Below are 27251 nucleotides of genomic sequence, written 5' to 3'. Positions count from 1 at the left end.
CCCGCTACTACTTAACTAAAACAACAACAACAACAATAATTAAAAAGGAAAAATCAAAAGAAAAAGGAAGCCATCCCACAAACGACGTCGCATCAAAACAGCTCCCCGCGGTAATAGAGCTTAATCTGAACCGTTCATGTCATATCCAACAGTCAATAATTCCAGATCATTTGGAGTTTCACTCGGCTCACTCGACTCGCTCGAGTCACACACACTGACTCACCTTCTATCACTCTCTCTTTCTCTCGTCTTCTCTTTCAATTTTCTCTCTCTAAACACAACACACCGAACCAAACCCTTTTTTTCTCACTTTTTTTTTCGCTCTTTCGCATTGCTTCTCTCTCTCTCTCTCTCTCTCTGCATTGTGGTTCATCTCTTCCATTCCATTCTCTCTGTTTCGGTGCGGTGACCCTTTTGGTCTTTTCAACTCTCCCATCGAATCAGACGGTTCATTACATTCCACGTCACCTTCGTCTTCTTCATTACCACTCACCACACCCGCACCTTCCTTTACGTTCTCACCTCTCTCTTTTCTATCACTATATAACCGCCTAGGGTTTTCTCAGATTCGCCTCTTTCTCCTTTTTCATCGCACTGTGCAACAACAATCGTTCATTCTCTCTTTCTCGCGCCTTCGCTGCTCTCCTACGCGTCGGGTTTCGATCCTCGCTTCTCTCTCGATTGAGGTATTCCTCGCCCTAAATCTACGCGTTTTTTTATTCATGCTGATTTTTTTCTGGCTTTTTCTTTCGAATTCCGTTTTTTTGAATATGTGAGCTCGATGGGTGTTGTGTTTTCATTATGAAGTTTAGATTGTTTTACATTTTGGTTGTAATTTATGGTGTTGATTTTGTTAGGGTTTTAACTATTGATTGAGATTTGCTGGCGGGTTTTCAATTTCTTTTTCTACGGAATTGTGTTGCTGGATACGTATTCTTTTTGGCGGCAGTTTGGTGTTATGTTTCATGGCAATTGAGAAGAATAGCTTTAAGGTGTCTAGGCTTGATTCGGAGTATTCGCCACGGAGCAGGGATACTATGTCTACCGATGAAGATGAGCTTCCACGGCGTAGCTCAGCCCTGGAATCCGACGAGGATGATGAGTTCGATGATGCAGATTCTGGGGCAGGGTCTGATGATTTTGATTTGCTGGAATTAGGCGAAACTGGGGCGGAGTTTTGTCAGATTGGTAATCAAACCTGCATCATTCCGTTGGAACTGTATGATCTTGCTGGACTTGAAGATATACTGTCAGTGGATGTGTGGAATGAGGCCTTGACTGAGGAGGAGAGGTTTGAGCTCGCCAAGTATCTGCCTGACATGGACCAAGAGACTTTTGTTCAAACCCTGACAGAGCTTTTCACTGGTTCTAACCTCCATTTTGGGAGTCCTATTAAGAGGTTGTTTGATATGCTGAAGGGGGGCTTGTGTGAGCCAAGGGTTGCCCTGTACCGGGAGGGCTTAAATTTTTTTCAGAAGCGACAACATTACCATGGGCTGAGGAAGCATCAGAATGACATGGTCAACAATCTTTGTCAGATAAGAGACGCTTGGCTTAATTGTAGGAGTTACAGTATTGAAGAAAAGCTCCGTGTTTTGAACATTATGAAAAGTCAAAAGAGTTTGATGTATGAGAAGGAAGATTTGGAGGTTGATTCTTCAGATGAAGAATCTGGTGAAGGTTTATGGAGTAGGAAGAACAAGGATAGGAAAGTTGCTAAAAAAATTGGCCGTTATCCTTTCCATGGGGTAGGGTCTGAATTTGATTTCCACTCACGAGGACAATTGGGGTTCAGGGAGCAGGAAAAGTCTGAAAAGCAAAGCCCGAAAGGTATACTTAAGTTGGCTGGTTCAAAGGCACCTTCAGCAAGAGACCCAACAGGTAATTTGTGTTCTGTATACCATAGTGCTTTAGATATGATTCCTGGGCTCCATGGTCCAGTTATTGTTCTTTCTCAACATAATGAGTCTGTGGGATATGATTCAGGGTCAATATTCAGGATGAGGGATCAGCTTAGGAATGGCGACAATGATGAGGAAATGTCATATGGGCTTATTGCCCGAGATCGTAATGTATCACGTAGCAACATGATGGACAATTCTGGTGTTCCAAGAGCAGGAAAGAAGCATGACCTACGAAGAGGTGATGAAAGGGATGCTGATAATTTGTTGGGTATATCTCCGTCCTTGAAGGCTGATCTACATGGATATGCTAGAAATTCAAACCAATCTTCAGATATGAAGTTCACAGCAAAGTCGTCTTCCAAGCGGGGTTCCTTTGATATTTCTAGGAAGGCTAAATATCCTGAAAATGTTCAACAATTTGTAAATAGTGATCAGATGAGGTCTAGAACGAGGGGTTCACAGTTACCAGTAAAAGGTAATCCGCTTGACCCATCAGATTATGACGAATTTTTCTACAATAACAATACGCCTGGAGACAATTTTGGTATGGATTCATCGTTTAAATATGATGACTGGAATCTGAGGGCAAAGAAGTGGAAGACAGGAAGAGAGTCTCCTGACCTTACTTACACAGCCTATAGATCTTCCACACCGCAGGTGAGTGAAAGACTTCAATCCTCTGGTTTCAGAGCAAAATCATTGCAAGAGAAGTTCAGGGTAAATTTTATACAGAATGGAGGAAAAAGTACAGAGGCTCGGAGGGGTGACCATATGTTTCTAAGAGGTGAAGAAACTGAGTCGGACTCATCAGAACAGTTGAATGATGACCAGGATGACAATCCTCTATTGCATAGAAAATTTGCTTATCCAATGGGCGCTGCTGATGGTTCTCACATGAAATCATTGAAGTCTCACCTAGATCCTAAAAAGGCAAAATTTGTTGGGACAGATATGAATGCACATGCAACTATTCAATCCAAAAAGAAAGGTGGATTTGCAGGGCATATTGAAAATTACCTTACAAAAGCAAAGCAGAAGGGCAAAGCACAAAATGGAGGTCCATTGCATAACCCACCTGGAAGAATTATGGAAGAGAGCTATCCCACACGATCAGATATGCTTAATGATGGTGATGATGATTGGAGACAGGCATACAAGATAGGCAGGAATGGTCGAATGCGAGGGGAGCCTGCTGAAAGGCTAGACATGCTGTTATCAAATGCATATACTGCTGAGCGAAAGAAGAAGGGGAGAACCATCTCCACCATTGATCATTCCATTTCGAGGTCTAAATATTTGCATGATTCTGTTGGTGATGATGATGTCTCGCTTGAGAAACAGTTTCTGGTGGATGATAATGGAGTTGGGAAGAGTAGGTTTGGGAGAGATGCACATAAGGGTGATCAAAGTGAAAGAACCGATGCACCATTACTTGGATGCAACTCATCAAAGAAGAAGCGAAAAGTGAAGGCTGACGTCATAGATCTTATTGGAAGAGATGAAGATGCTAATCTTCTGTCTGGCACTCTTCTCCAAACTGGTGATTCCATTCCCTTGAAGAAAAAGTCAAAGAAGAAAAAAGAGGCTGAGGTGGTAACTTTGATACCAGATGTTGAAAATGCTGAGCGTGTTATTGATATGGGGACAGCAGATGTGGAACATGAAACTAAGCCTCAGAAAAAGCCGTTTACTTTGATCACGCCTACTGTTCATACAGGGTTTTCATTTTCTGTTGTACATCTTCTATCAGCAGTCCGGATGGCAATGATTAGTCCACCTGCTGAAGACAGCTTGGACGTGCAGAAACCTGGAGAAGAGCAGAGCAAATCGCAGGAAGGTGTGGTCAATGGTGCTCTTTCTGATGATAAGGCAGTTGCCCGTGCTGAGCCTTCTGATCAACTGAATATGCCATCTCTTACTGTTCTGGAGATTGTAAATCGTGTGAGGTCAAACCCTGGTGATCCTTCTATCCTTGAGACACAAGAGCCACTGCAGGATTTGGTTAGAGGTGTTCTGAAAATATTTTCTTCCAAAACAGCACCCTTAGGAGCAAAGGGTTGGAAGGTATTAGCAGCTTATGAGAAGTCTACTAGAAGTTGGACATGGACTGGCCCAGTTTCTCATAATTCATCTGGCCATGATACCATTGAGGAGGTTACATCTCCTGAGGCTTGGGGTCTTCCTCATAAGATGCTCGTCAAGTTGGTTGATTCTTTTGCCAATTGGTTGAAATGTGGTCAAGAAACTCTTCAACAAATAGGAAGTCTTCCTGAACCACCTTTGGCATTGATGCAGGTCAACCTTGATGAGAAAGAGAGGTTTAGAGACCTTAGGGCCCAAAAGAGTCTTAACACCATTAACCCAAGTTCAGAGGAAGTGAGGGCTTATTTCCGGAAGGAGGAAGTCCTAAGATACTCAATTCCTGATAGAGCATTCTCTTATACTGCAGCTGATGGGAAAAAATCTATTGTGGCACCTTTGAGAAGGTGTGGTGGTAAGCCAACATCCAAAGCCCGAGATCATTTTATGTTGAAACGCGATCGCCCTCCACATGTTACAATTCTCTGTCTTGTCAGAGATGCAGCTTCTAGGTTGCCGGGAAGTATTGGCACTAGAGCAGATGTCTGTACATTAATTCGAGATTCCCAATATATTGTTGAAGATGTTTCTGATGCACAAATTAACCAAGTAGTTAGTGGGGCTTTGGATAGATTGCATTATGAACGTGATCCTTGTGTACAATTTGATGGGGAAAGAAAATTGTGGGTTTATTTACACAGAGAAAGAGAAGAAGAAGATTTTGAGGATGATGGCACATCGTCCACAAAGAAATGGAAGAGGCAGAAAAAAGATGCTGCAGACCAATCTGATCAAGGAGCTGTTACTGTTGCTTACCATGGGGGTGGGGAGCAAAGTGGATATGATTTGGGCAACGATCTCAATGTGGATCCACCAGCATGCATTGACGATGATAAGGGAGTGGAACTCATACCTAATGTGGATACACAACTGAATGCGGAAGACCATGTTGATGTCAATCATGCTTTAGAGGAAGGCAATACTTGTGAGGGTAACTCAATGGCTTGGGACGATGCCCTTGATTTAAATCCTCCTCGTGAGGTATGCCAAGAAAACTCAACTAATGAAGATTATGACGATGAATCCTTTGTAAGAGATAGGCCTGTTGATATACCAAGTGCAAGCATATTATGAAGAATCCTTCAGGTAGTTACTTGTGTCATTAACTCATTATAGCATTATTCCAGTATTCTGATTGTAATGTTCTTTGAATGTTTGGTTGCATGTCAAACTAGAGTATAGATTATTATCAAATATAAAATAGTCTGTTCATATTATTTTCCCTTAGAAAAAAAAAAAAAGGTTGTAATAGCAATATGAATATTGATGCATGTGTCTCATACAAACACATACATGTATATGCAGGCTTTAGTACATCGGCATTCAAGGGTTCAGACATCCTGTTGTAGCTGCGCTTGTACATAATAATGCAGTGCTGGCGCAGTTCCTTTGTACATTGATTTGATCGGGGAGATTGGAATAGAATGTGATCTTGTTGAAGATCATTGCATTTGGTTAGGGTTAGCTGGATGTCTTTATGGGTTTATATCCCTCAATAATTCCTCTTGGTTCTTTACTCAATATCTAATGATCTAAATTCTCAAGTTAGCTTCTTGTTTGGTCCAATCAGGAGCGACACTTGTTGTATCGCTTCACAAAATTTCTTATTTTATCTGTATATATGGTTCAATTATGTCATGATGTCAAGTACATCAAATAGGTTTTTTACAGCCGAATAAGCGAGACAATATTAATCATCTTCGAATCAAATAGTGAATTGATGAAAGACAGAATAGCTTGCACTCATTGTCCTCCACCATAATGCTCCACTCTTAGTTTAAAATACTGAATAAAAACTGTTTCTTGCTAGAAAAGGATCCAAGAATAAATCTCAATCAACAAGAATCTGTGTATCTTTGTGAAGAAAGATGTAGGGTAGGTCGTCGGGTAGAGGATGCTATGCTGCTGCTGCCTATGCATGGTGTTCCTTTTTAGCAATTCATCTTCGTGATTTGGGATCGACTAGACATGTTCTTGCTTTATCGAGTAGAGCGTAAAATCGGCAAACGATTTGGATCGCAGTATTCAAATTAGACTCCAAATGAATGTGGTTAACAATGATTAAATTTCCAAAATAGGTTTTTTGATTTACGATTTTTATCATTTTAGTCTTTTAAATTCAAAATTGTTTTTTAGATTTACGATTTTTTAGATTTACAATTTTTATCATTTTAGCTTTTTAAATTTAAAATTCATTGCACTAATTTTTGAGATCCAGCATTGGTCATTATATTGGTTTCGTTTTGGCACTTAACCCAGGCAAAAATGAGAAGATGAAAAAGAATTTATATGTATAAATTGTAATATTTTTTACATTTTTCAAAATGATTTTGTTTTTGCGTTATTTAAATGTCAATTTAGCATTTCGTTCATTGACTTAACGCCAAAAAAGATTCAGAAATCAATATGATGTTTGGAACATTTGGAGGACTCTTGAAATTTGAAGGGCTAAAATGATAAAAACCGTAAATTTTAATAAATACTGAAAATTTAGTCGGTTAACTGTTGTGATAAGTTCAAAAATGTGGAATGTGAATGACCATTTATGGGCGGTTGTTTTTTCCTATGAAAAAGTGTTGCTCCCAAGTCAAATTAACATTAAATAAAGTTTGAAATATTCCATGCTTTACCTCTATAAATAGTGAGGTATGAGACAATGGACGTACAGTAACAATAAACAAATGCAATTCTCTCTCTCTTTACTTTTAATACTTCTTTCTATCTTTATATATATATAAATCATTATTGAGCTAATTATATTAATGCTAGAGTCTTCTATTTATACATCTTTATTTTATATTTAATATATCTTTTATTTATTTTACAACACGTTAGCACGAGACTCTGATCAAATTTTTAGGAAGACTCAAGTAACAAATTTTCATTATGTCGAAATTCTCTCATCTTGAATTCAATGCTCTTGATATATCTGGAAACAATTATTTATCATGGATACTAGATGCTGAAATTCATCTTGATTCAATGGATCTTGGATATACCATTAAGGCTGAAAATAATGCATCACAGAAGGATAAAGCCAAAGCCATGATTTTTCTTCGTCGTCATCTTGACGAGGGATTGAAAAATAAATATCTCACATTAAAAGATCCTGCAGATCTTTGGAAAAACCTTGAAGAAAGGTATAATCACCAGAAAACGGTGATACTTCCTCAAGCTCGATATGAATGGACGCACTTGCGTTTACAAGATTTTAAATCCATAAATGAATATAATTATGCAATGTTTCGAATCACCTCACGAATGAAATTATGTGGGGAAAAGATCACTGATCATGATATGTTGGAGAAAACTTTCTCAACTTTCCATGCCTCGAATGTGCTCCTGCAGCAGCAGTATCGAGAAAAATGATTTAAAAAATATTCTGAGTTAATTTCTTGTCTTCTTGTTGCTGAACGCAACAATGAGTTGTTCTTGAAAAATCATGAAGCGCGCCCACCTGGCGCCGCCCCATTTCCTGAAGTAAATGCGGCAAATTACCCCAGAAGAGGTAAATGGCAAGGTTTTAATAACAAGAAAAATTATGGAAGGAAAAAGAATTATATTCAAAAGAAAGAATCTCACCAGAAGTGGGATAAAGAAAGAAATATCGGGCAGAATAAATCAACAGAGGATAAGTGTTTCCGTTGTGGTGGAAAGGGCCATTGGTCACGTACCTGTCGTACCCCAAGGCACCTAGTCAATTTTTACCAGGCATCTTTGAAAAAGGATGACAAAGGAAAGGAAACAAATTTTGTTTCAAATAATGCTGAAAATTCCACCACTCATTATGATGTATTTGATTTCTTTGAGGATCTTGAAGGAAATATTGGTCATTTGATCAATGATGGAATAGTTTAATATGTGGGATTCTGAAGTATCTATGTAAATAAATAATGTAAAGAACTTATTGTTAAGTTTTATTTTCTATGTATTAAAGTTTTAAATATGATGTATATAAATAATGAAATATTAATGTTTATGAATTTTGAAATCATTAAATATGTCATGTTTTAAAAAAAAAATTAGTATATGACATTATTTTTATGTGCAATATTTCTTAAAAAAATAACTCCGATCAGTATTCAATTTAACTGTGCATACTACTCATTTTATTATTATTTGTCTTTGAAGAGAATGGCAAGGATATGTAATGAAGATGTATGCCTTGCGGATAGTGCAAGTTCGCATACTATTCTCAAAAGTGATATATATTTTACCCATCTTGTGCCAAAAGAAGAATGTGTTAATACTATCATTGGCTCAGGCAACGTGATAGAAGGCTCCGGAAGAGCTATAATTTTGTTTCCTGGAGGAACAAAATTTATAATAAATAATGCACTATTATCTACCAAGTCCCTGAGGAACTTGTTGAGTGTCAAAGATATTCGCCGAAATGGATATCATGTTGAGACAATGAATGAGGAAAATCATGAGTATTTATGTATCACAACTCATGATTTAAATAAAAAGGTAATATTAGAAAATTTACCCTCACTTTCATTTGAGTTGTATTATACCAAGATTAGTACAATTGAATCACATGCCATTGTAAACCAGAAGTTTACTAGCCCAAATGAATTCATAAATTGGTATGATAGATTGGGTCATCCGGGAACAACCATGATGAGGAGAATTATTGAAAACTCTCATGGACATTCACTAAAGAACCAGAAGATTCTTAAAACTAGTGAATTTTGTTGTGCTGCATGTTCTCATGGAAAGTTGATTTTAAGGCCATCACCAGTAAAAATTGGATTTGAGTCCCCTAAATTTCTAGAAAGGATTCAAGGTGATATATGTGGACCTATTCATCCACCATGTGGATTTTTTAGATATTTTATGGTCCTGATAGACGCATCTTCGAGATGGTCACATGCGTGCTTATTATCTTCTCGCAACCTGGCGTTTGCGAGATTTTTGGCTCAAATTATTCGATTAAAAGCACAATTTCCAGAAAATCCAATCAAAGTAATTCGTCTTGATAATGCTGGTGAATTTACTTCCCAAACTTTTGATGCTTATTGTATGGCTAATGGAATAAGTGTTGAACATCCAGTAGCTTATGTTCACACACAAAATGGGTTAGCAGAATCACTTATTAAACGCCTCCAATTAATTTCTAGACCCTTACTTATGAGAACAAATCTCCCAACCTCGGTTTGGGGGCATGCTGTTTTACATGCTACAGCACTTATTCGTTTGAAGCCAACGAGTTACCATCAATTCTCTCCTATGCAATTAGCTTTTGGCTAGCAGCCAAATGTTTCCCATTTAAGAATATTTGGGTGTGCGATATATGTTCCCATTGCACCACCTAATCGCACCAAAATGGGACCCCAAAGGAAATTGGGGATATATGTTGGATATGATTCTCCCTCTATAGTGAGGTATCTTGAGATACAAACTGGAGATGTGTTTAAAGCCCGGTTTGCGGATTGTCATTTTGATTAATCAAAATTTCCAACATTTGGGGAGAGAATAAGCTTCCTGAAAAGGAACTTAATTGGAATGCATTATCATTGATGCATTTAGATCCTCGATCAGGGCAATGTGAACTAGAAGTTCAAAAGATCATACATTTGCAAAGAATAGCAAATGAATTGCCTGATGCATTTTTCGATACAAAGAGGATAACCAAGTCGTATATACCAGCGGAAAATGCTCCAATTCGAATTGATGTCCCAGTTGGACAAATTGCCACCGAAGCAAATACACGCCAGAAGCGTGGTAGGCCTGTCGGTTCCAAAGACAAAAATTCTCGAAAGAGAAAAGAGGTAAATAATATTCCTGTTGAAAAAGACATAGTAAAGACACCTGCAGTTGTCCAAAATTCTGATATAGTGTTAACGTCAGAAGACGTTCAGGTACCTGAAAATTGTGAAAATGACGAGATCTCGATAAATTATGTCTTTACAGGAAAGAAATGGAACCGAAATAAGACAATTATCAATAAAATATTTGCATATAATGTGGCATTAAATATCATGCATGAAAGTAAGGATCTTGAGCCAAGATCAGTCGAAGAATGTCGACAAAGAAATAATTGGCCAAAATGGAAAGAAGTCATGAAGGTCGAGTTAGACTCACTTGCAAAACGTGAAGTCTTTGGACCTGTAGTCCGTACACCTGAAGATGTAAAACCTGTTGGATACTGATGGGTATTTGTGAGAAAACGAAATGAGAAAAATGAAGTTGTGCGCTACAAAACCCGACTTGTGGCACAAGGTTTTTCACAAAGGCCCGGTATAGATTATGAAGAAACGTATTCTCCTGTAGTGGATGCGATAACATTGCGTTATTTGGTCAGTTTATCTGCATATCATAAACTGCATATGCATTTAATGGATGTGGTAACAGCCTATTTATACGGCTCATTAGATCGAGATATCTATATGAAAGTCCCTGAAGGACTAAAAATATCTAAACCATCCAATGAATATTCGCAAGGGTTATACTCAGTTAAATTGCAAAGATCTTTATATGGTCTAAAGCAATCTGGACGAATGTGGTATAATCGTCTTACTGAGTATCTGTCCAAAAATGGATTCAAGAATGATGATATATGTCCGTGTGTTTTCATAAAGAAAACTGCATCTGGATTCATTATAATTGCTGTGTACGTTGATGATTTAAATATCATTGGAACTCCTGAAGAGATTCCAACAATTATAAAAACTCTAAAAGAAGAGTTTGAGATGAAAGATCTTGGAAAGACTAAATTTTGTCTCGGCCTGCAGATCGAGCATACAAAAAATGGGATCTTTATTCATCAAACGACATACACAGAAAAGATCTTGAAAAGATTTTATATGGATAAGTCACATCCCTTGAGTACCCCAATGATCGTAAGATATTTGGATGTGAAAAAGGATCAATTACGTCCTAAAGAAGAAAATGAAGATATCCTTGGTTCTGAAGTACCATATCTTAGTGCTATTGGAGCGCTAATGTATCTTGCTAATAATACACGACCCGATATATCATTCGCGGTGAATTTACTAGCGAGATATAGTTCCTCTCCAACCAGAAGACATTGGAGTTGAGTCAAACAAATCTTTCGATATCTTCATGGAACGGTTGATATGGGATTATTTTATCCCTATGGATCCAAGTCAAACCTAGTTGGCTATGCAGATGCCGGATACTTGTCTGATCCACATAAAGGGAGATCTCAAACAGGATACCTGTTCACATATGGTGGTACAGCTATATCTTGGAGGTCCACAAAACAGACGATTGCTGCAACATCCTCTAATCATGCTGAAATACTGGCGATTCATGAAGCTAGTCGCGAGTGTTTTGGCTGAGGAGTCTGATTCAATATATTCTATCATCATGTGGACTGATTGATCATAAGATAGCTCCAACTGTCCTATTTGAAGATAATACAGCATGCATTGCTCAACTTAAGGGTGGATACATCAAAGGTGATAGAACAAATCATATTTCTCCCAAATTCTTCTTCACTCATGATCTTCAAAATCAAGGGACAATTGATGTCCAACAAATCCGCTCAAGTGACAATCTGGCAGATTTATTTACAAAGTCACTCCCAAAATCCTCCTTTGAAAAATTGGTACATGATATTGGGATGCGCCGATTTCGAGACATTAAATGATGTCGGCAAGAGGGGGAGACTGTACTCTTTTTTCCTTGGTCAGGTTTTTTCCCATTGAGTTTTTCTTGACAAGGTTTTTAATGAGGCAGTCCCTATCGCAAATGATATTGTACTCTTTTTCCTTCACTAAGGTTTTTCCTAGAGGGTTTTCCTTTAGTAAAGTTTTAATGAGGCAATAATCCTAAATGGTCATCCAAGGGGGAGTGTTGTGATAAGTTCAAAAATGTGGAATGTGGATGACCATTCATGGGCGGCTGTTTTTTCCTACGAAGAAGTGTTGCTCCCAAGCCAAATTAACATTAAATAAAGTTTGAAATATTCCATGCTTTACCTCTATAAATAGTGAGGTATGAGACAATGGACGTACAGTAACAATAAACAAATGCAATTCTCTCTCTCTTTACTTTTAATATTTCTTTCTATCTTTATATATATATATATATATACACATTACAACATATAATATTATTATATATATATAAATCATTATTGAGCTAATTATATTAATGCTAGAGTCTTCTATTTATACATCTTTATTTTATATTTAATATATCTTTTATTTATTTTACAACATTAACAACGTTAATATTACAAGTGGTCTCAGTTATAATTATTTTTGTAGGCTTTAATTCGGTAGTATTCTGAAGAGATACTTCTACGATGAGGTTGATGGCTTCTCTTTCGTGTTATAGAAACATCAAATGATTTTAAGTTTTTTGAGTAACGCTAAGTCTTCTAAGTCTTCTTATAAATTAAATCTAACTAAATTAAATAATAAAATTTAAAATATTGCTAATCATAATATTTAGAGTAATTACCCAAATCAGTCCCCGAAAATTTTAAAAACGGACATTTTAGTCCCCAAAGAAAATTAATACACAGATTAATCCTTTAAGATTTGTTCCGATGGACAAATTAGTCCCCAGTCCAGTTTCCGGTGTGACTCATCAAGGGAGACTGCTGAGTTGGCACGTTCAGATGCACATGTGGCACTTAACATGCACAGGTGTCTGTCATGGACAAATTGGTCCCCAGTGTAAAAGGCAAAGTGACGTCGTTTTAAGGTTGGAGAAACGTAACGTTGCAAGGGGATAATGAAAGTCACGTTTCTTCTCTTCCCTTTCAACCCTTTTTCACTGCAAAAAGACCCTAATCCTATTCTTTCTTATCAGTTTTTACTTTTTACAGAGAGCACTCTCCACGTTGCTTCATCACGACCCACCTCATCTCCCACCTCATCTCCCAACATTACGATCGTGACGGTTGTTGTTCAATTTCATCTTTGTATTCCGTTACCCTTCATGAGGCGTCTCTCCTGGATGCATCAGTACCAATTCGCAAGGAAGAGGCACTGAAGTGGATGTGATCACCATTGAAGATTCACACTGAAGAAGGTGAGACTCTGTTTGATTATGTTTCTCGTAGTTAGAATTGATATATTATTTTGAAGTGTATCTTGCAGTATAGAGCACAATGCTATGTGTACAAAGTGTCTTTGATTTTGCATGCATCTTCCTTGACAGTGACTAAATTTGCTGAATGAACAATTTTTTGGTTTGTTTCTTTTAAGAAAATTGTGACAATAGAGCTAATATTCTATGAATATTTTTTTGGTTTGTTTCTTCTATTCATACAGGTAGATGGAGGAATTTGCGATTCCTATTTTTCACCATGGTGGACATTTTGTGAGGGATAACAAGGGATTTCTTGTATATATTGAGGGAAAAGTTGAAAAATTTCCTAAGATGGATATTGATCTGATATGCTTCTTTGACCTGCAAACTCTGTTCAAATGCTTGGGTTATTTGGATTATAAGGCTATGTACTGGTTTGATCCTACTGCACCTGACTTAGAGAATGGGTTGCACCTTATAAACGGAGACCTTGAGATTAATCAGCTGCGTGAGAATATACTAAAGAACAAGGACACGGAGGAGTTTTATTTGTATTTTGATCACCCAATAATGGTTACTCCTGTTGAGGATGTTGAGATGGACATTGATATTGATGCAGATGTTGAAGAGGATTCCAGTGATGATGGGTATGAAACGACAGAAGATGAACCATACAAACCACCTCCCCAAGGATTTGAAGAGGATAGCAGTGACTCAGACTGTGTGATTGTGAAGAAACAGAGTAGGAAAGTTTGCAAAAAAATAGAGAGTGTGGTGGAAAAGAAGAGCTTAAAGATGGTTAGTTTAAAAAAGAAGGCTTCAACAGTTGATAATAGATGTACTGGTGGACCCAGTTCTAGGCCAACTGTGGGTACCAAAAAATCTGCCAAGGCAAAGTATAATGGACCAATTGGTGCTAGAGGCCCAAAATCTCCTGGGCCTATTAGTGCTAGAGGCCCAAAATTCTCTAGGTCTGTTGGTGCTAAGGCCAATTTCAAGATCCAAAAAAATACTGCACAAAAGGGTGCTGCCTCGACCTCCTTTGGGGCAAATTTTGGTGGAAGAGGTGCTGCTATTCCAAGATCAGAGGATGCAAATTCTGGTGAAGATGATGAAAAAAGTGCAGAAAATGTGGATGAAGAAGATCCAATCTTTGAGTATGAATCAGAGTCATTGCTGACACCAAATAGTTCTGAAGATGAAAAAGAGAGGTATGAATTTCCTCAATTTAATGATGCTGCTGGATTTGGAGAGGTGTATTTTGAGTTGGGGATGGAATTTGCCACAATTGAATCTTTCAAGATTGCTCTGAAGGATCATGTCATTTATGAGGGAAGGAAAATTAGGTATATAAAAAATGATCAAAGGAGAGTTAGATGTGATTGTGAGCATGGGTTGGAGAGAATAAAAAAGCCAAGAAAGTCAAAGGGGGCCAATGAGGCATCTACTAACAACAATGCAGAACCAAAAAGTAATGATGCAAACAATGTTCAGAGAGGTGATGGCAATGATGTGGGAACTGTGGAAGGTGGAGCTGTGAATGAAGAGGCTGCAAATGTGACCGTTGAAACTAATTCTGTGAAAGTTGTTACTGCTGAGGCTGCTGGTGCTGTCAACAAAAGGTAGTTTTATTGTGCTGATTTCTTAGTTGCTTTTGCCTTAGTAAGTTAACGGTTAGTTTTATATAGTTAATTGCTGGTTAGTTTTATTGTGTAGTTATTAGTTAGTTACCAAGTTATTAGAGCTGTTAGTTATTTTCTTGTTACTTTTAATATTGTTAGTATAATTTGACACGTTAGTAAATTTCTGGTTTCTGCTAATTTCTTAGTTAGTTGATGGTTAGTTTTTTTAGCTCTTTTATATAGTAAATTGCTGGTTAGTTGATTAAGCTGCTGATTTCTTAGTTGATTAAATTTTTGGTTAGTTGATTTCTTAGTTTTATGCAGTTAAATTGCTGGTTAGTTGATTTCTTAGTTGATTAAACTGCTGATTTCTTAGTTTTATATAGTTAAATTGCTGGTTAGTTGATTTCTTAGTTTTATGTAGTTGAATTGCTGGTTAGTTGATTTCTTAGTTGATTCAACTGCTGATTTCATAGTATTGGAAGTATGCTTTCTTGCTGCAATAGTTCCCTTGGCTCTTTGCATCCATTATTAAAGAAAATATTATTTATAATGAATCTTCAGTGTGCCAAAACTCTTGTGCATCAAGTACTTGGACAATTTTCTCCAAGCATGAAATGAAGTCTTGTGCCAATACTCAAGTGTTAAGTAACACATGCGCTTGATGCATACTTTTATTTCTTTCTGGGCACACATTTTGGAATATAACATGAAGCAGGCAATCATTCATTAATATTTAATATTGAGAGAAGGTATATTTTGAGACACCAAATTTTAATGAAATACAAATCCTTGTATTGCTAACCTTAATAGCAGCCACTCTTTGCGCCTGAAGCTTGGGATCCTGGTGGATAATCTTCATTCGGTTGCTAAATAGACAAGTTTTGCTAAATAGTTAAATTGCTGGTTAATTAGTTGATTTCTTAGTTGATTCAACTGCTGATTTTTTAGTTGATTTATAGTTAAATTGCTGGTTAGTTGATTTCTTAGTTTTATGTAGTTAAATTGTTGGTTAGTTGATTTCTTAGTTGATTAAACTGCTAATTTCTTAGTTAATTTATAGTTAAATTGTTGGTTAGTTGATTTTACTGCTGATTTGTTAGTTAGTTGATGATTAGTTTTTTTTTTCTTGAAGAAGAAAATTTTACACCCTGTTAAATACAAACTTGAAATAAGACAAGAGTTTCAACCATAAAAACTAAATCGGTACTAATAATACTCAGGATATCAATCTTGAGCGGCATTAATCAAAGCCAAAATTGATTAGGAATGCATAATCCATGCCCATGATTTAGGCAAAAGAAGAATGGTCATAGTGAGTGCTACCTCAGAAAGAAGTTGCCATGCTGATTTATGTTACCATCACTTTTAGTTTTCCTTTATCATAATACTTCACATTAACTTCCTTGGACCCCTTTAATTACTCTCCACTTTTCATTTTTGAGAACCATTATATTTTTGCTTTCCAAGTGTCATTTTCAATTCTAAAAAGTTTAGAAATTCTTTTTATTTTCAACATTGCGATCATGTATATCATCAATTTGTTATCCTCCTCTCCTGATAGTGACCCACTTAATTGATTCCCTCATTTTTACATCAGTATAAATTTAATATTTAAAATCAAATGGTGCACAAATTTATGTAAATTCTACTTTATTTAGTGTAATAACACATGCATCTATTTTACATAAAAAGTGTATTGTTCGGTAACTAACTCTTTTGGACTAATTGGACTGTCAGAAATAGTAAGCAAGCAGTATAGTTTTAATATAGTTTTAATATAGTTTTTTATAGTTTAATTGCTGGTTAGTTTTAATAGTTTATCTGAGTTGCCGTTAATTGTTTTTTTTCTTTGATGGTATGAGATAGGGTCTATTGCCTGCGTTAAAAGAGGTGATGCCTCACGCACATCATTAGAACTGTGTCAGGCATATATGGAAAAACTTCACAAACCGATACAAGGACAAGAGAGTTAAGAATGTTGTGTGGGAATGTGGGCGAAAGCTAGTGCACTCTAGGCAAAGTAGGGAGTGCAGCACTTTTTAAAAGTTAACCTGCTATCAAAAGTAATTAGGTAAATTAAATTTATTTATTATTGTTATTTTTTTTTGTCATGGGCTGAACAAACAAACCGGCACTAACAAAAAAAACTAAATTTGATCGACTTCCTCCTTTATTATGTTATTGTTGATCTGATGTCTTCAAGCATTTTTACTGTTTTGTTTGCTAGCAGGTGCTTCCACTATTGTTCTGTCTAGCCACAGATTTTGACGCTCTTGAACCCACCCCATTCCACATCTACCATAAATGGACCTTCAAAGTCCGAAAAATTGCTGCCATAGAAAAGGAAGACGCTGTCTGTCGCCGCTGCTGGTTGGCTGACTCCAAACGTAAAACTGATTCTGTAGAAGAACCCGGTCTCCATGAAGGCGCCATGATTCTTAGATGACAACGAATCAAAGCACAAAATACATGACAGTTACAACAAGTCCATTATCTTTTATTTCAAATTATCCTCAACGTGTACGTAATAGAATGAAAAATTAAAATACAATTATATTTAAACAATTATTTGTATTATTTTTATTAATTTATTCAAAAAATAATTAAATTTTGAAGCTAATTGGTATAAAATATTACATTACAGACATGTTGTTTTTAATATTTATATACTATTTTTTTATTTTGAACTTCAGCCCAATACCTGAGACTTACAAAAAAAATCTAAAACTTATCAAAAAATGATTAACCTGATTAACAGGTTACCTTTTTAAATCCAGACCATTCAAATAAAATATAATAAATGAAGAGTTCAGATTTACGAATTCATAAGGTGTGCAGCACTCCATACTTAGCAAGGAGCGTTTAAGAATGAGCCGGGAATGTGCTAAATGCACCACTGATGCCGAGTTCCAAGCAAGTATGATGAAATTGAAAAGGATTAATGAAGATGCATGGAGCTACCTTGCAAAGTTTGACCCAGCTTGTTGGACCAAAGCTCACTTCAGTCACGGGCCCAAGTGTGACAACCTCACCAACAATATGTGCGAGGTTTGGAATGCAAAAATAGTTAACTATCGATCCAAACCCATTTTGACTATGTGTGAGGAGCTTCGGTGCTATATTATGAGGAGAATGACGAAATACAAACAAGTTTTGGAGACCTACGTGGGCACTGAAGTGGCTCCTACTCAACAAAAAAGGCTTGACGACATTATGAAGGATGTTAGATATTGGCAGCCAGTTTGGGTTGGTGACGATGAAAGGAGAATATTTGAGATCCAACAGGGATCTAAGAAGCTGTCTGTTAATCTATCTCTGAACAAATGTACCTGTAATGCCTGGCAATTAACTGGTACTATATTATCAATTTATTTTCATTTACGAAATTGTTGTGCTTTAGTTGCTAAAAGTTTGTCCTTTGTAGGTCTTCCGTGCGTTCATGCACTTGCTGCCATAGCTAGAAGGGGTGATAGACCCAAAACATATGTACATCCACTTCTGAAGATTGGAGCAGCTTTAGCAACATACCAACACTGCATCCAGCCTGTTAACTCTGAGGAGTATTGGGAGAAAACAAATTACCTGAATCCAATTCCTCCAAAGCTAAAGAGGCCAGTAGGTCGACCAGTAAAGAGGAGGAGAAAAGATCAATCTGAGAAAGAAGCTAGTAGAACCGATAACAATAAGGTTACGAAAATATTTCGAGTTACGTGTAGCAAGTGCGGAGAGACTGGTCACAATTTCAAGACTTGCAAAGGTCCTCCAGCAGCAACAATTAGAAAACCAACTAATCCGAACAAAAGAACAACAAAAGTTGGAACAAATTCTGGAACCCCAACCCAACCAGCAGAAGAGATCCATATCTCTCAGTCAGCACCCCAAGTGCAGGTAGTAACCACGACCAAGCATATTGTTGCATATCTCTTGAAGGGACTAAATAGGATTTAGTAATACTCAATAGGGACTACACTGGGTATTTTAAAAATCTATGGGGACTATATTGTGAATTTTTAAAATAGCTGAAGGACTATTTTATGTATGTATTTTTTTCCTGTTTTAGACTGTGGTTGAGCATTCCCTTCCGACTCATGCAGCAACAAATTCACCTGATTTCGTGACTAATGTTGTGAGTGAAAGGATTACTAAATATTCACATTGTGCTGCTAATCCGATAGTTATGCTAACATTACTTTGTTTAATCCTTGCAGAACATTGTCTCAAATACATTGTGTCAAGTTGCAGGTAACTATGGAGCATCTAATCTACCAAGTACAAGGGCCAAGCAACCTATCATTAGGCCTCATCATCCTGCAACAATCCATTTTAGCACACCCCCTCCTATTCCACCACCTGGAACCTCTCATGGAGTCTCAGCAGAAACTGTTGCAGCTGCAAGTGAGGGGACTGCATCAAGGATGTTCCAGTTTATCCCAAATCCTGGTTTCAATCATCCGAAAAAGAAGTGATGAAAAACTGCAAACTAAGGACAAATGATTTGGCTATTTTGATGTCTTAGTTTAATCTTTTTTTGGTTATGAAGAAAACTTGAAATACTATTAATGCTCCATTAGATGAGAGATTGTTTCGGACAAAACTCTCTTTTATTTTTGAATCATGTTTAGACTGGTGTATGCATGAATGTTGTCTTTGCTGGTTTAAGTAGCTATTATGTTTTAAAGTTTAGAGCAACATATTTGGTATTGCAAGTATTGCTGCTGTTTTATTGTTAATTTCTCTTCTAGTATCTTCAGAGTTTGATATATCACATCAAATGTGTATATGAATTTATAAACTAAATCCAGGAAACAAATCTATGAAAACACCACTTATGTTATTTACTAATTGTTTTGGTATTATGTTTTTTATTTGCCAAATAACATACCACCCCACTTTTGTGATTATGCTAGTATAAGAAACTATTAAATACTCTGAGAAAGATGATTGTGACGTGTTGGCAGGGGAGCTTTTACCAAAAAGCATAACAAAGTTAAATAAGTCTTGTTTGTGAACCAAACAAGGGAATTGATAGAATGCTAAAAATTAGTTTTCAGCTTTTACAAAGGACATATTTGTTCAAGCAATTATGTTTGAATAATATTTTAGATACTTATGATTTTGTAATGATTTTATAATGGTCATCCTTTTAATTTTTTGTTAGACCTATAAATACTAATATGTTGTAAATATTTTGTTTTATCTAACTTTGATTCAATTCACAAAGAAAATAGAATGCAACTGTGATTCACACCTTGAACTGAATCAATGCTTATATATCAGTTACAAAGAAGCAATTCCAACTCCCATGACCAAAACCAACAATGCACACACGATAATAACAAACACTACATTAAAATATCTCGTCTTCCACTCAATTTCTGGGACTACATTTTGATGAATTTCTAACATGTCAACTCTACTTTGCAATTCCATCACTTTATGCTCCAAACCAGCAATGTTAGCAGCAAACATATGTGAAACATGACCAGCAGTCTCACAACCATCCATTGCAACATCCTCCAAATAATCATAATCCAAATTGATGTAAAATAATTGATCAACCCATGCAAAGAACTTGCAATGCGGTATTTTTTCCTGTTTATCACACAACGACATTATTCATTACCATTCATAGTACAAGATAAATTAGTAGAATCCCTAAAATTGATTACCTTATATAGTGGGCATCCAAAAAAAAGTCTACCCAGATTCTCTGGAGTCCTTGAAATGGAGATTATTGCATTCAAATCGCACAAGCATTTTGGGTGTTGCCCTTTCAAAAATTCAACTTTTTCTACTTTGCTATTTTCAGCGTGTTTGAGACCATTACCATTAGATCGACCATGTCTTCCTCCTCGGCGGCTCCATGAAGAAGTGCTTCCTTTGTTTGTCGCCATTGCAGTTGAAATAGGGTTTACAATGGAGCTTATGATTACACAGTTTCAGGCTTTCAGCAATGAAAAATTTCAAATTTATTTGCAACGAGAGGTTTGGAAGAGAACATCAAAACGACGTCATTCTTCACCAATGTGCAGGGACTATTTTGTCCTTTTCGCACACGTGGACACTTAAGTGCCACGTGTGCATCTGAACATGCCAACTTAGCAGTCTCCCTTGATGAGTCACGCCGGAAACTGGACTGAGGACTAATTTGTCCGCCGGAATAAATCTTAAAGAATTAATCTGTGTATTAATTTTTTTTGGGGACTAAAATGTCCGTTTTTAAAATTTTCGGAGGACTGATTTGGGTAATTACTCTAATATTTATTATGTTAGATGCGAACATTATTCAAAATAAACCGTTATATACCAGTGTTTGTGACGTTGTGTCCTGTAAAAATAGATCAAATCAGACAGCTCATTAAAAAGACAACCTTGACCTGGGACCCAGCTGCCAGTTTCGGAGCCGACCTTGGCGTCCACCAAAGAGAAGTTATTTCTAGTTATTATTAGTTTACTGCTGCACGTGGCTGCTTGTACAAGCCCATTTCCGTAGGTTGGATTTGGCTTCTGACTCTTATTGCACCCAAAATATCATGCGGCGTCAGTCACGAGCGAATTTTCGCCTTTCTTACGTTGATGAAATGTTAAAAACTCCTTATGCCCCCGGTGATGCGTGCCCTGGTTTGGTACTAATGCTGTGTCCTGTGTGTACTGTACTACTGTGTACTTTGCTTTGCTGAATATCCATACGCCGAAAAATAAATAATTAATATTACTTTTGGAATGCAAGATCTAGTTTAGTACAAACACGCCAGAAACATATTACATACCTTACATATTCCTGCCTCCTCCACAAGACTAACCACCCTTTTTCTTTTTTATCCTCTATACTCCCCAGAGAAAAAAATAATAATAAATGAATATATATTATTTGTGGAATTACATCTCAACAAATATGCTATTTACAGAACTTGGACTCTCCTAGTTAATAGCAGTAAGAGGGAGCCTGGAGTCTCTAACTGATTGCGCGGCTTCGTATGCCCCAATTTGTTTAACATCTCCATTTGCTTGTTTTGGAGATCTTGCATCCCAAAATGACTTCAATAGTTCGTCAAACGATGGGGTTCTTAGTTCTTCTATGGATGAAACGCTTGGCAAATTGAAAGGTCTCTTTCTTGGTGTTGAACAAGATGGTTCGTCCACCTGTTCGTCACAGGGTAATTAAGACATTTAGAAAAATTTGTACGCAGTAACAAGTAAATGTTGTCACTGTACTGTTTGTGAACTATAACATTACATATTATACGCTCTAATATACAAAAATATGTATGGCAAGTTCAACTCTCTTACCGTGTATTCATTGAGCAGACATTTGCCTGAATTTTCGGTTATCTCTACAATTCTGTGGTAATGACCGCCCTTCAGTTCTCTTAGATCTCCATAGCATGGGACGATCATGGAGTTCAGGTTCTCACAAGCTTCATGATCAAGTTGCAACGAATCTGCAAGTGCGGTATCAGTTGACATTTGCATATTGATCTATAAAGGGAATAAAATCATGGTAACTGAGGTATGAGACTAAAATACTGACCATCGATCGATAAGTTAATATCCTTGTTAGCTGTGCCTGCATCTTCGAGTGTTGTTGATACAGCACTTGAGAATTGGGTTCGTAGGCCTTGATTAGCTTCCATTCCTCGCCTAGCCAGAAAGTAATGGGGAAAAATAAAGCGTAACGTTAACAATATAGTTAATATATATTATTGTATTTTGATCATTTTGGTCTGAGTGGGCAAATCAAAGCCTACCTAATTATAGTATCCACTGAATCACCATTTCTCTTCTCCAAACTAACCAAGGACTCTTGAGCTTTTCTCCATTGTTGCGAACCTACTTTGGCCTTGTTGAGGCTGCAGTTGTATGTTCACCGTTAGACACAGTAAACAGAAGATAGATAATAAATGATTAGGAAAAATTGATGCATTGTTTATATACCAGGTTTGAAGAACCTCAACTAGGTGTTTCTTTCCAGATTCTACAGCAGAAGTATTCTCTTGGTAGTTTGATTCTGATTTTTCCATGTGAACTCTCCATTCTGCCTTGACAGATGAAGTGGAATCCTGCATGGTTAATGTTTCTTGCCGCAGCTGACTGGTTTTACTGTTTGCACTATCGCGAAGATCATTAACCGCCATTTGAACCTAGGAAAAATAAGAATAGGATGTTATCTTCAAGTGTTTGTGGGAGACTCTATAAGCCAAACTTGAAAATTCACATGTTCAGAAGCAATAGCTACCAGTTTTTTCTTTCTAGCATTTGAGGTTGCAAGCATTTCTGCCACTTTCTCCAATAGTTGTTTTTCCTCAAAAGCAGCACACTCCTACATTACCGAAGTTAAAAGATAAGACAAATTTGTGTTCTCTTCTTAAAAATAATATCCAATCATGATTTGTGTAATTATGAGAAAATACATAGTTGGTCACCTCAAACTTCTTTTCAAGCTCACATAATTTTTTATCATTATCAACTTGTGCTTCCTCCACTATTTGGGTCAGACTGGATGCATGCTTGTCTAAAGTTTCAAAGAAGTTCACCGTTATTTTAGACACTGCACGGTTAGTCTCAACTGCTCTAGCATGTGCCTGCATGCAACAGCAGAAAATTGAGCATCCTCAAAAATCAGAATGTCCAACTCAAAAGTGTGAACAACCCAAAAATTGCATACCTCCCGTTGTTGATTAGCATACGCAGTTAAATTGGCTTCTTGCTTGTGGAGACTACTTTGAAGATCGTTTAGTAGCGAATCAGCTTCTAAGGCAATTCCTTTAAAAAGCTGTAGCACAGAAATCAAGTTAAACATAGCAATAAAATCTGACTTTAGGTAGAATCAACTTCAACGAGTGAATAATAAATCGCTTACATCCTCCAAGGCAGAAGAATGCTTTGCTACTTCAGATTTCAAGTCTTCATAAGTTAACTGGTTATTTCCTTTAAGCTCCTCAGCCAAATCATCCAAAGCTTTAATGCCAGTGCCATACATGTTTTTCACCTTTGCTACCCTTATTCTAAGGTCTTCGGTAGCCTTCAAAAGCATACCAAAACGAAGTTAGTAAATCCGGAAAATTCTAGTTTTCTAACAAAGGTTTGTTTAAAAACTTTAAACCCACCGTTGCCTTTGTTGATACAAAAGACTGCATATCTTCCTCCATATCCTTTAGTTGCTTCTCTTGATGCATTACAGATTCTGACACTGTCTTGTGCAACACCTCAAGCTGTTGAGCTAACTGAGACTGGAATTTTTGGATAAGTATTCTATTTCCTTCTTCAATTTTATCCTTCCGCTCTATTGTTGGAAAAGAAAATTTATCGATAAATATGTCCCTCATGTCAGTGGTATGTACTTTATTCAATTCATTCCCAGAAAAGGAAAAAAGAAAAGAAAAGAAACTCTAGAGAATAATACTAACCAATTTTGGAAAATAGGTTTGTCACATCTGATGCAGCATTCTCAAGCTCAGCTCGTAGGTCAATTGCACGTTCCACAAGTGCCTTCTCTGAAAATATAAGAAAAGAATTGATAAAAAGATATAAAATGTAAGCATCTACTCACGCAAAATACTGAACTAGATTGCATTGGCATAAGATGGTATTCAACCAACTTGAAAATTTAACAATACTAGAGGAAGTTACACAAACGTAGGATTATAATTCACTAACCTGATTTTAAGAGATTTGATATCAGATATTCCTTTTCCTTAATTTTTGCATTTGCTTGTTTATGCCTTTCCTCTAGATCAAACAAGGACTGCTGAGTTTCTTCTAGACTTTTCTGAGAATACAGACACCAGAAGTAAGTTTAATTTGTGAACATATCAGCAGTTCAACACAAAAGAACGGAGTTATGCATGACCGAATTTACCTCAGTTCTTTCAAGTTTGTCACTTAATTCAGCAGTCAAATGTTGCTGAGAATGGTAGAGTTCTTGAAGCTCCACTAGTTGCTAATCACAAATCAGGGCACATCGTTATTTTAATTGCTAACTCAATAGCTATAAATGGAATAATCAATGACGGAGTACACACCTTATCTTTGGACTCTGCCTCTTGTTCCATGCGCTCTATCTTTTCAGCCATGGCCTATGGAACATAGATTAGGGATTAGCAATGCTGCCAAAGCTATCACAGTATTTCCAATTCAAATTAACATTAGAACACTCAAAGGAAACCTTCTTCTCTGCTTCTTCGTGAAGATATCGATCACGTGGTATATAGATTCCATTCTTCTCTCTAGCAGCATATACCTCTGGGTAACATAAATAAAAAAATTTTTAAAGGAAGAAACATCGAGGAAGATAAGTTTAACAATCTGAAAAGTGTAAACAGTAAACAACCTTGCTTCAGTCTGTCAATCTCGGAATACAAATCCTTGATCATTGCAGATTTCATCATTTTCTGATTAACCTGACAAAATAACCAACTCCAAATTGTTATATATGGTTTACTGTTGAAAACATCAAACTGATTCGTTGAAATATCAAAATGTTAACCGGAAAGAAGGAGCAGCAACTAAAAAAGTCACCTCTGGTTTGTTCTTTATATTCTTGGCACGATGTGCATAATCCAAGGTACTAAGGGTTTCTTCAAGACAGTGAATGGAAGGCGATATTGTGGCAATAATGCATGTCTTGGTTTTACCACCCAAGGAATCCCTCAACAATCTGGTTAATTTGCTATCCCTGATATAATAAAAGAAAGAAGGCCTGATTTAAAAGTAACCAAAATAATATGAATGACAATCGACTATATTAGTTGCAGCTGCTCATACCTATACGGAACGTGACCTGAGTGCTCAACAAGGGCGTTAATCACTCGACCTAGTGTAAGTAGACTTTTATTTATCTCCCCAGCCTCCCTTGCTCTACCCTGCAAGTATTGTTTTTCTTAGTGGAAGTTCAAAAGCTGTGAAATTTTGTTCTGTTCAGACACTAGAGAACAAGGCAGAGTCAATGCAGCAGATTAACACAATTTCTTAGAACACCAACAAAACTAATAATTAATGACAAAACTTATGCGAAAACAAACAGGATATCATGTAGCCACATGTTCCCACCCAAATCAGGCATAATCATATAATACCTCTCTTGCACCAGAACGAGAGATATTCTCAGAGCCTGCAAGGTCCACAAGATTTAGCTTTCCACATTTAATCATTTCTTCACCCTCCGGAGTACACTCCTTAATATGAATTGTGATTGAAAAAATGGAATGAGAACGGCTACTTTGTTTGTTAAGAAGAGTCTCAGCAGTACGCCTTTTTGCTGAACCTTTTTCCAATATCTTGTAAATTTCATTTGCAGTGCAAACAATCTCTTCCTCTAATCCTCTAACGAAGACACCCCCTTTCCCATCCTCCATTAGAGCGATAGGTTTTTTAGACTTATCATCTACAAATTTTACAGTCTCCTCAGGGGCCAAAAGATCCGTTATTTCCTCATTGTAAAGCTCTAAGAACGTTACTTTCATGTTGTACTCTGCATTCTGAGCCTCCAATATATCGAAAATCTGTTTCACAGCTCTGGGGATGACACCAGCATCACTCGGAAATTCGCCATTCTGCACCATGAAGAGCACAGAAGGAGAAATGGATTTCAATACAAAACGATTGAGCAGACGTAAAAAGCAGTTAAAACAGGGGAATATTGAATAACCTTCTTTCTAGCTCCTCCTTCCATTGTGTATGTCTTCCCCGTTCCCGTTTGACCATATGCAAAAATTGTGCAGTTATAACCCTCAAGTACTTCATACACAATCGGAGACACAGCCTGGTCATACAGTTCCTTCTGCTGAGAGGCAGGGCCAAACACCTACACTCCAAAGTAAACCAAATTCAAAATAACTGCAATTGCTGTTTAAATTACAGAAAGAAAGGAAAAAATAAATATTTAGAAGTTCTTTACTACCATGATCACGACCGATAAGATATAAGTTATTTCAAAATGCCAATGTGAAAGGGCTTTCAAAATCCAATTGATGAATGTTATTTTCTTCTAGAATTCTAAATTGAACCTCCACAAGTATTCTTATTCACTTTACTAGAAGATTCTCCACAAGATCACATATGTGCAATACAATTCGTGCACTTGAATAAATTGCAAGAAGGCACAAAACCTTGTCAAATGCGAAGGTTTTATCGATCTGTTTGTTGGCTATATTCTGCACAGCGGAAACCTCCCTTCTACCTTCATTGCAGGAAATCACAACAGGCGTATTCACCCTCATTTCATCTTCGTTCAACGGCCTGCAACAAACAAAACGAAAACAATCACATAACAATCCAGAGTTGCAAAAACAAGCTGAATCAGCTTAGCAGCGAGTGAGAGTCACCTGCATCGGAGGAGAACCTGCACATTGACGCCTTTGTCCTTGTCATTCTTATTGAAACTAGTTGAATTGGAATCCGCAGATCGCAGATCTCGCACTGCCTTGTCGCTGGAGCGAGGCGTGGATGGAGATATCGACACGAGTCCTCCTCCTCTTCTCTGCTGTGCATCCATGATATTCGAAGAGTAAAATAGCAAAGTTAAGGCTAAGAAGGAGTAAGAGATAGGTGTAAGGTGCGAGAAGGTAGCGGC

The 27251-nt window shown here is 37.0% G+C and overlaps 3 protein-coding genes across 5 annotated transcripts in view; 2 read left to right on the top strand and 1 right to left on the bottom strand.

Moving 5' to 3' along the window:
- LOC107612901 lies at positions 256 to 5681 on the top strand. Of its 2 annotated transcripts, XM_016314678.2 has the most exons (4): positions 259 to 686; positions 858 to 1881; positions 1987 to 5129; positions 5349 to 5681. In XM_016314678.2, exons 2-3 carry the CDS (start codon positions 966 to 968, stop codon positions 5115 to 5117), a joined length of 4047 nt encoding a protein of 1348 aa, XP_016170164.1. In that variant the 5' UTR covers positions 259 to 686; positions 858 to 965; the 3' UTR covers positions 5118 to 5129; positions 5349 to 5681. The 2 variants fall into 2 exon arrangements, with proteins under 2 accessions (XP_020964253.1, XP_016170164.1); XM_021108594.1 differs by lacking the exon at positions 5349 to 5681 and having other exon boundaries at positions 256 to 686; positions 1987 to 5333.
- LOC110265593 lies at positions 12772 to 17213 on the top strand. 2 transcript variants are annotated; one of them, XM_021108595.1, is made up of 3 exons: positions 12772 to 13055; positions 13298 to 14677; positions 16911 to 17213. In XM_021108595.1, the coding sequence occupies exons 2-3, from the start codon at positions 13302 to 13304 to the stop codon at positions 16933 to 16935; spliced, it is 1401 nt and encodes a 466-aa protein (XP_020964254.1). In that variant the 5' UTR covers positions 12772 to 13055; positions 13298 to 13301; the 3' UTR covers positions 16936 to 17213. The 2 variants fall into 2 exon arrangements, with proteins under 2 accessions (XP_020964254.1, XP_020964255.1); XM_021108596.1 differs by lacking the exon at positions 16911 to 17213 and adding an exon at positions 16547 to 16646 and having other exon boundaries at positions 12774 to 13055.
- Positions 21368 to 27251, bottom strand: part of LOC107613367 (kinesin-like protein KIN-5D) — a 6466-nt gene continuing 582 nt past the window's right edge. Inside the window, exons 2-23 of the mRNA XM_016315331.2 lie at positions 27004 to 27194; positions 26788 to 26917; positions 26328 to 26483; positions 25756 to 26232; positions 25445 to 25542; positions 25199 to 25355; positions 25011 to 25080; positions 24846 to 24922; positions 24703 to 24756; positions 24540 to 24620; positions 24338 to 24449; positions 24088 to 24174; positions 23788 to 23963; positions 23541 to 23702; positions 23346 to 23453; positions 23104 to 23262; positions 22917 to 23000; positions 22616 to 22821; positions 22429 to 22530; positions 22212 to 22321; positions 21971 to 22122; positions 21368 to 21823 (exon numbers count right to left, since the gene is read on the bottom strand). Of these exons, the coding sequence (XP_016170817.1) occupies positions 21602 to 21823; positions 21971 to 22122; positions 22212 to 22321; positions 22429 to 22530; positions 22616 to 22821; positions 22917 to 23000; positions 23104 to 23262; positions 23346 to 23453; positions 23541 to 23702; positions 23788 to 23963; positions 24088 to 24174; positions 24338 to 24449; positions 24540 to 24620; positions 24703 to 24756; positions 24846 to 24922; positions 25011 to 25080; positions 25199 to 25355; positions 25445 to 25542; positions 25756 to 26232; positions 26328 to 26483; positions 26788 to 26917; positions 27004 to 27173 (3150 nt within the window). The 5' untranslated portion in view covers positions 27174 to 27194 and the 3' untranslated portion in view covers positions 21368 to 21601. The remainder of the gene's footprint in view (positions 21824 to 21970; positions 22123 to 22211; positions 22322 to 22428; positions 22531 to 22615; positions 22822 to 22916; positions 23001 to 23103; positions 23263 to 23345; positions 23454 to 23540; positions 23703 to 23787; positions 23964 to 24087; positions 24175 to 24337; positions 24450 to 24539; positions 24621 to 24702; positions 24757 to 24845; positions 24923 to 25010; positions 25081 to 25198; positions 25356 to 25444; positions 25543 to 25755; positions 26233 to 26327; positions 26484 to 26787; positions 26918 to 27003; positions 27195 to 27251) is intronic.

Source organism: Arachis ipaensis, chromosome B08, assembly GCF_000816755.2.
Source record: "Arachis ipaensis cultivar K30076 chromosome B08, Araip1.1, whole genome shotgun sequence".
Lineage (NCBI taxonomy): Eukaryota > Viridiplantae > Streptophyta > Magnoliopsida > Fabales > Fabaceae > Arachis > Arachis ipaensis.
The sequence above is the reverse complement of the archived record's forward strand: the minus strand, read 5'-3'. Positions and strand labels throughout refer to the sequence as shown.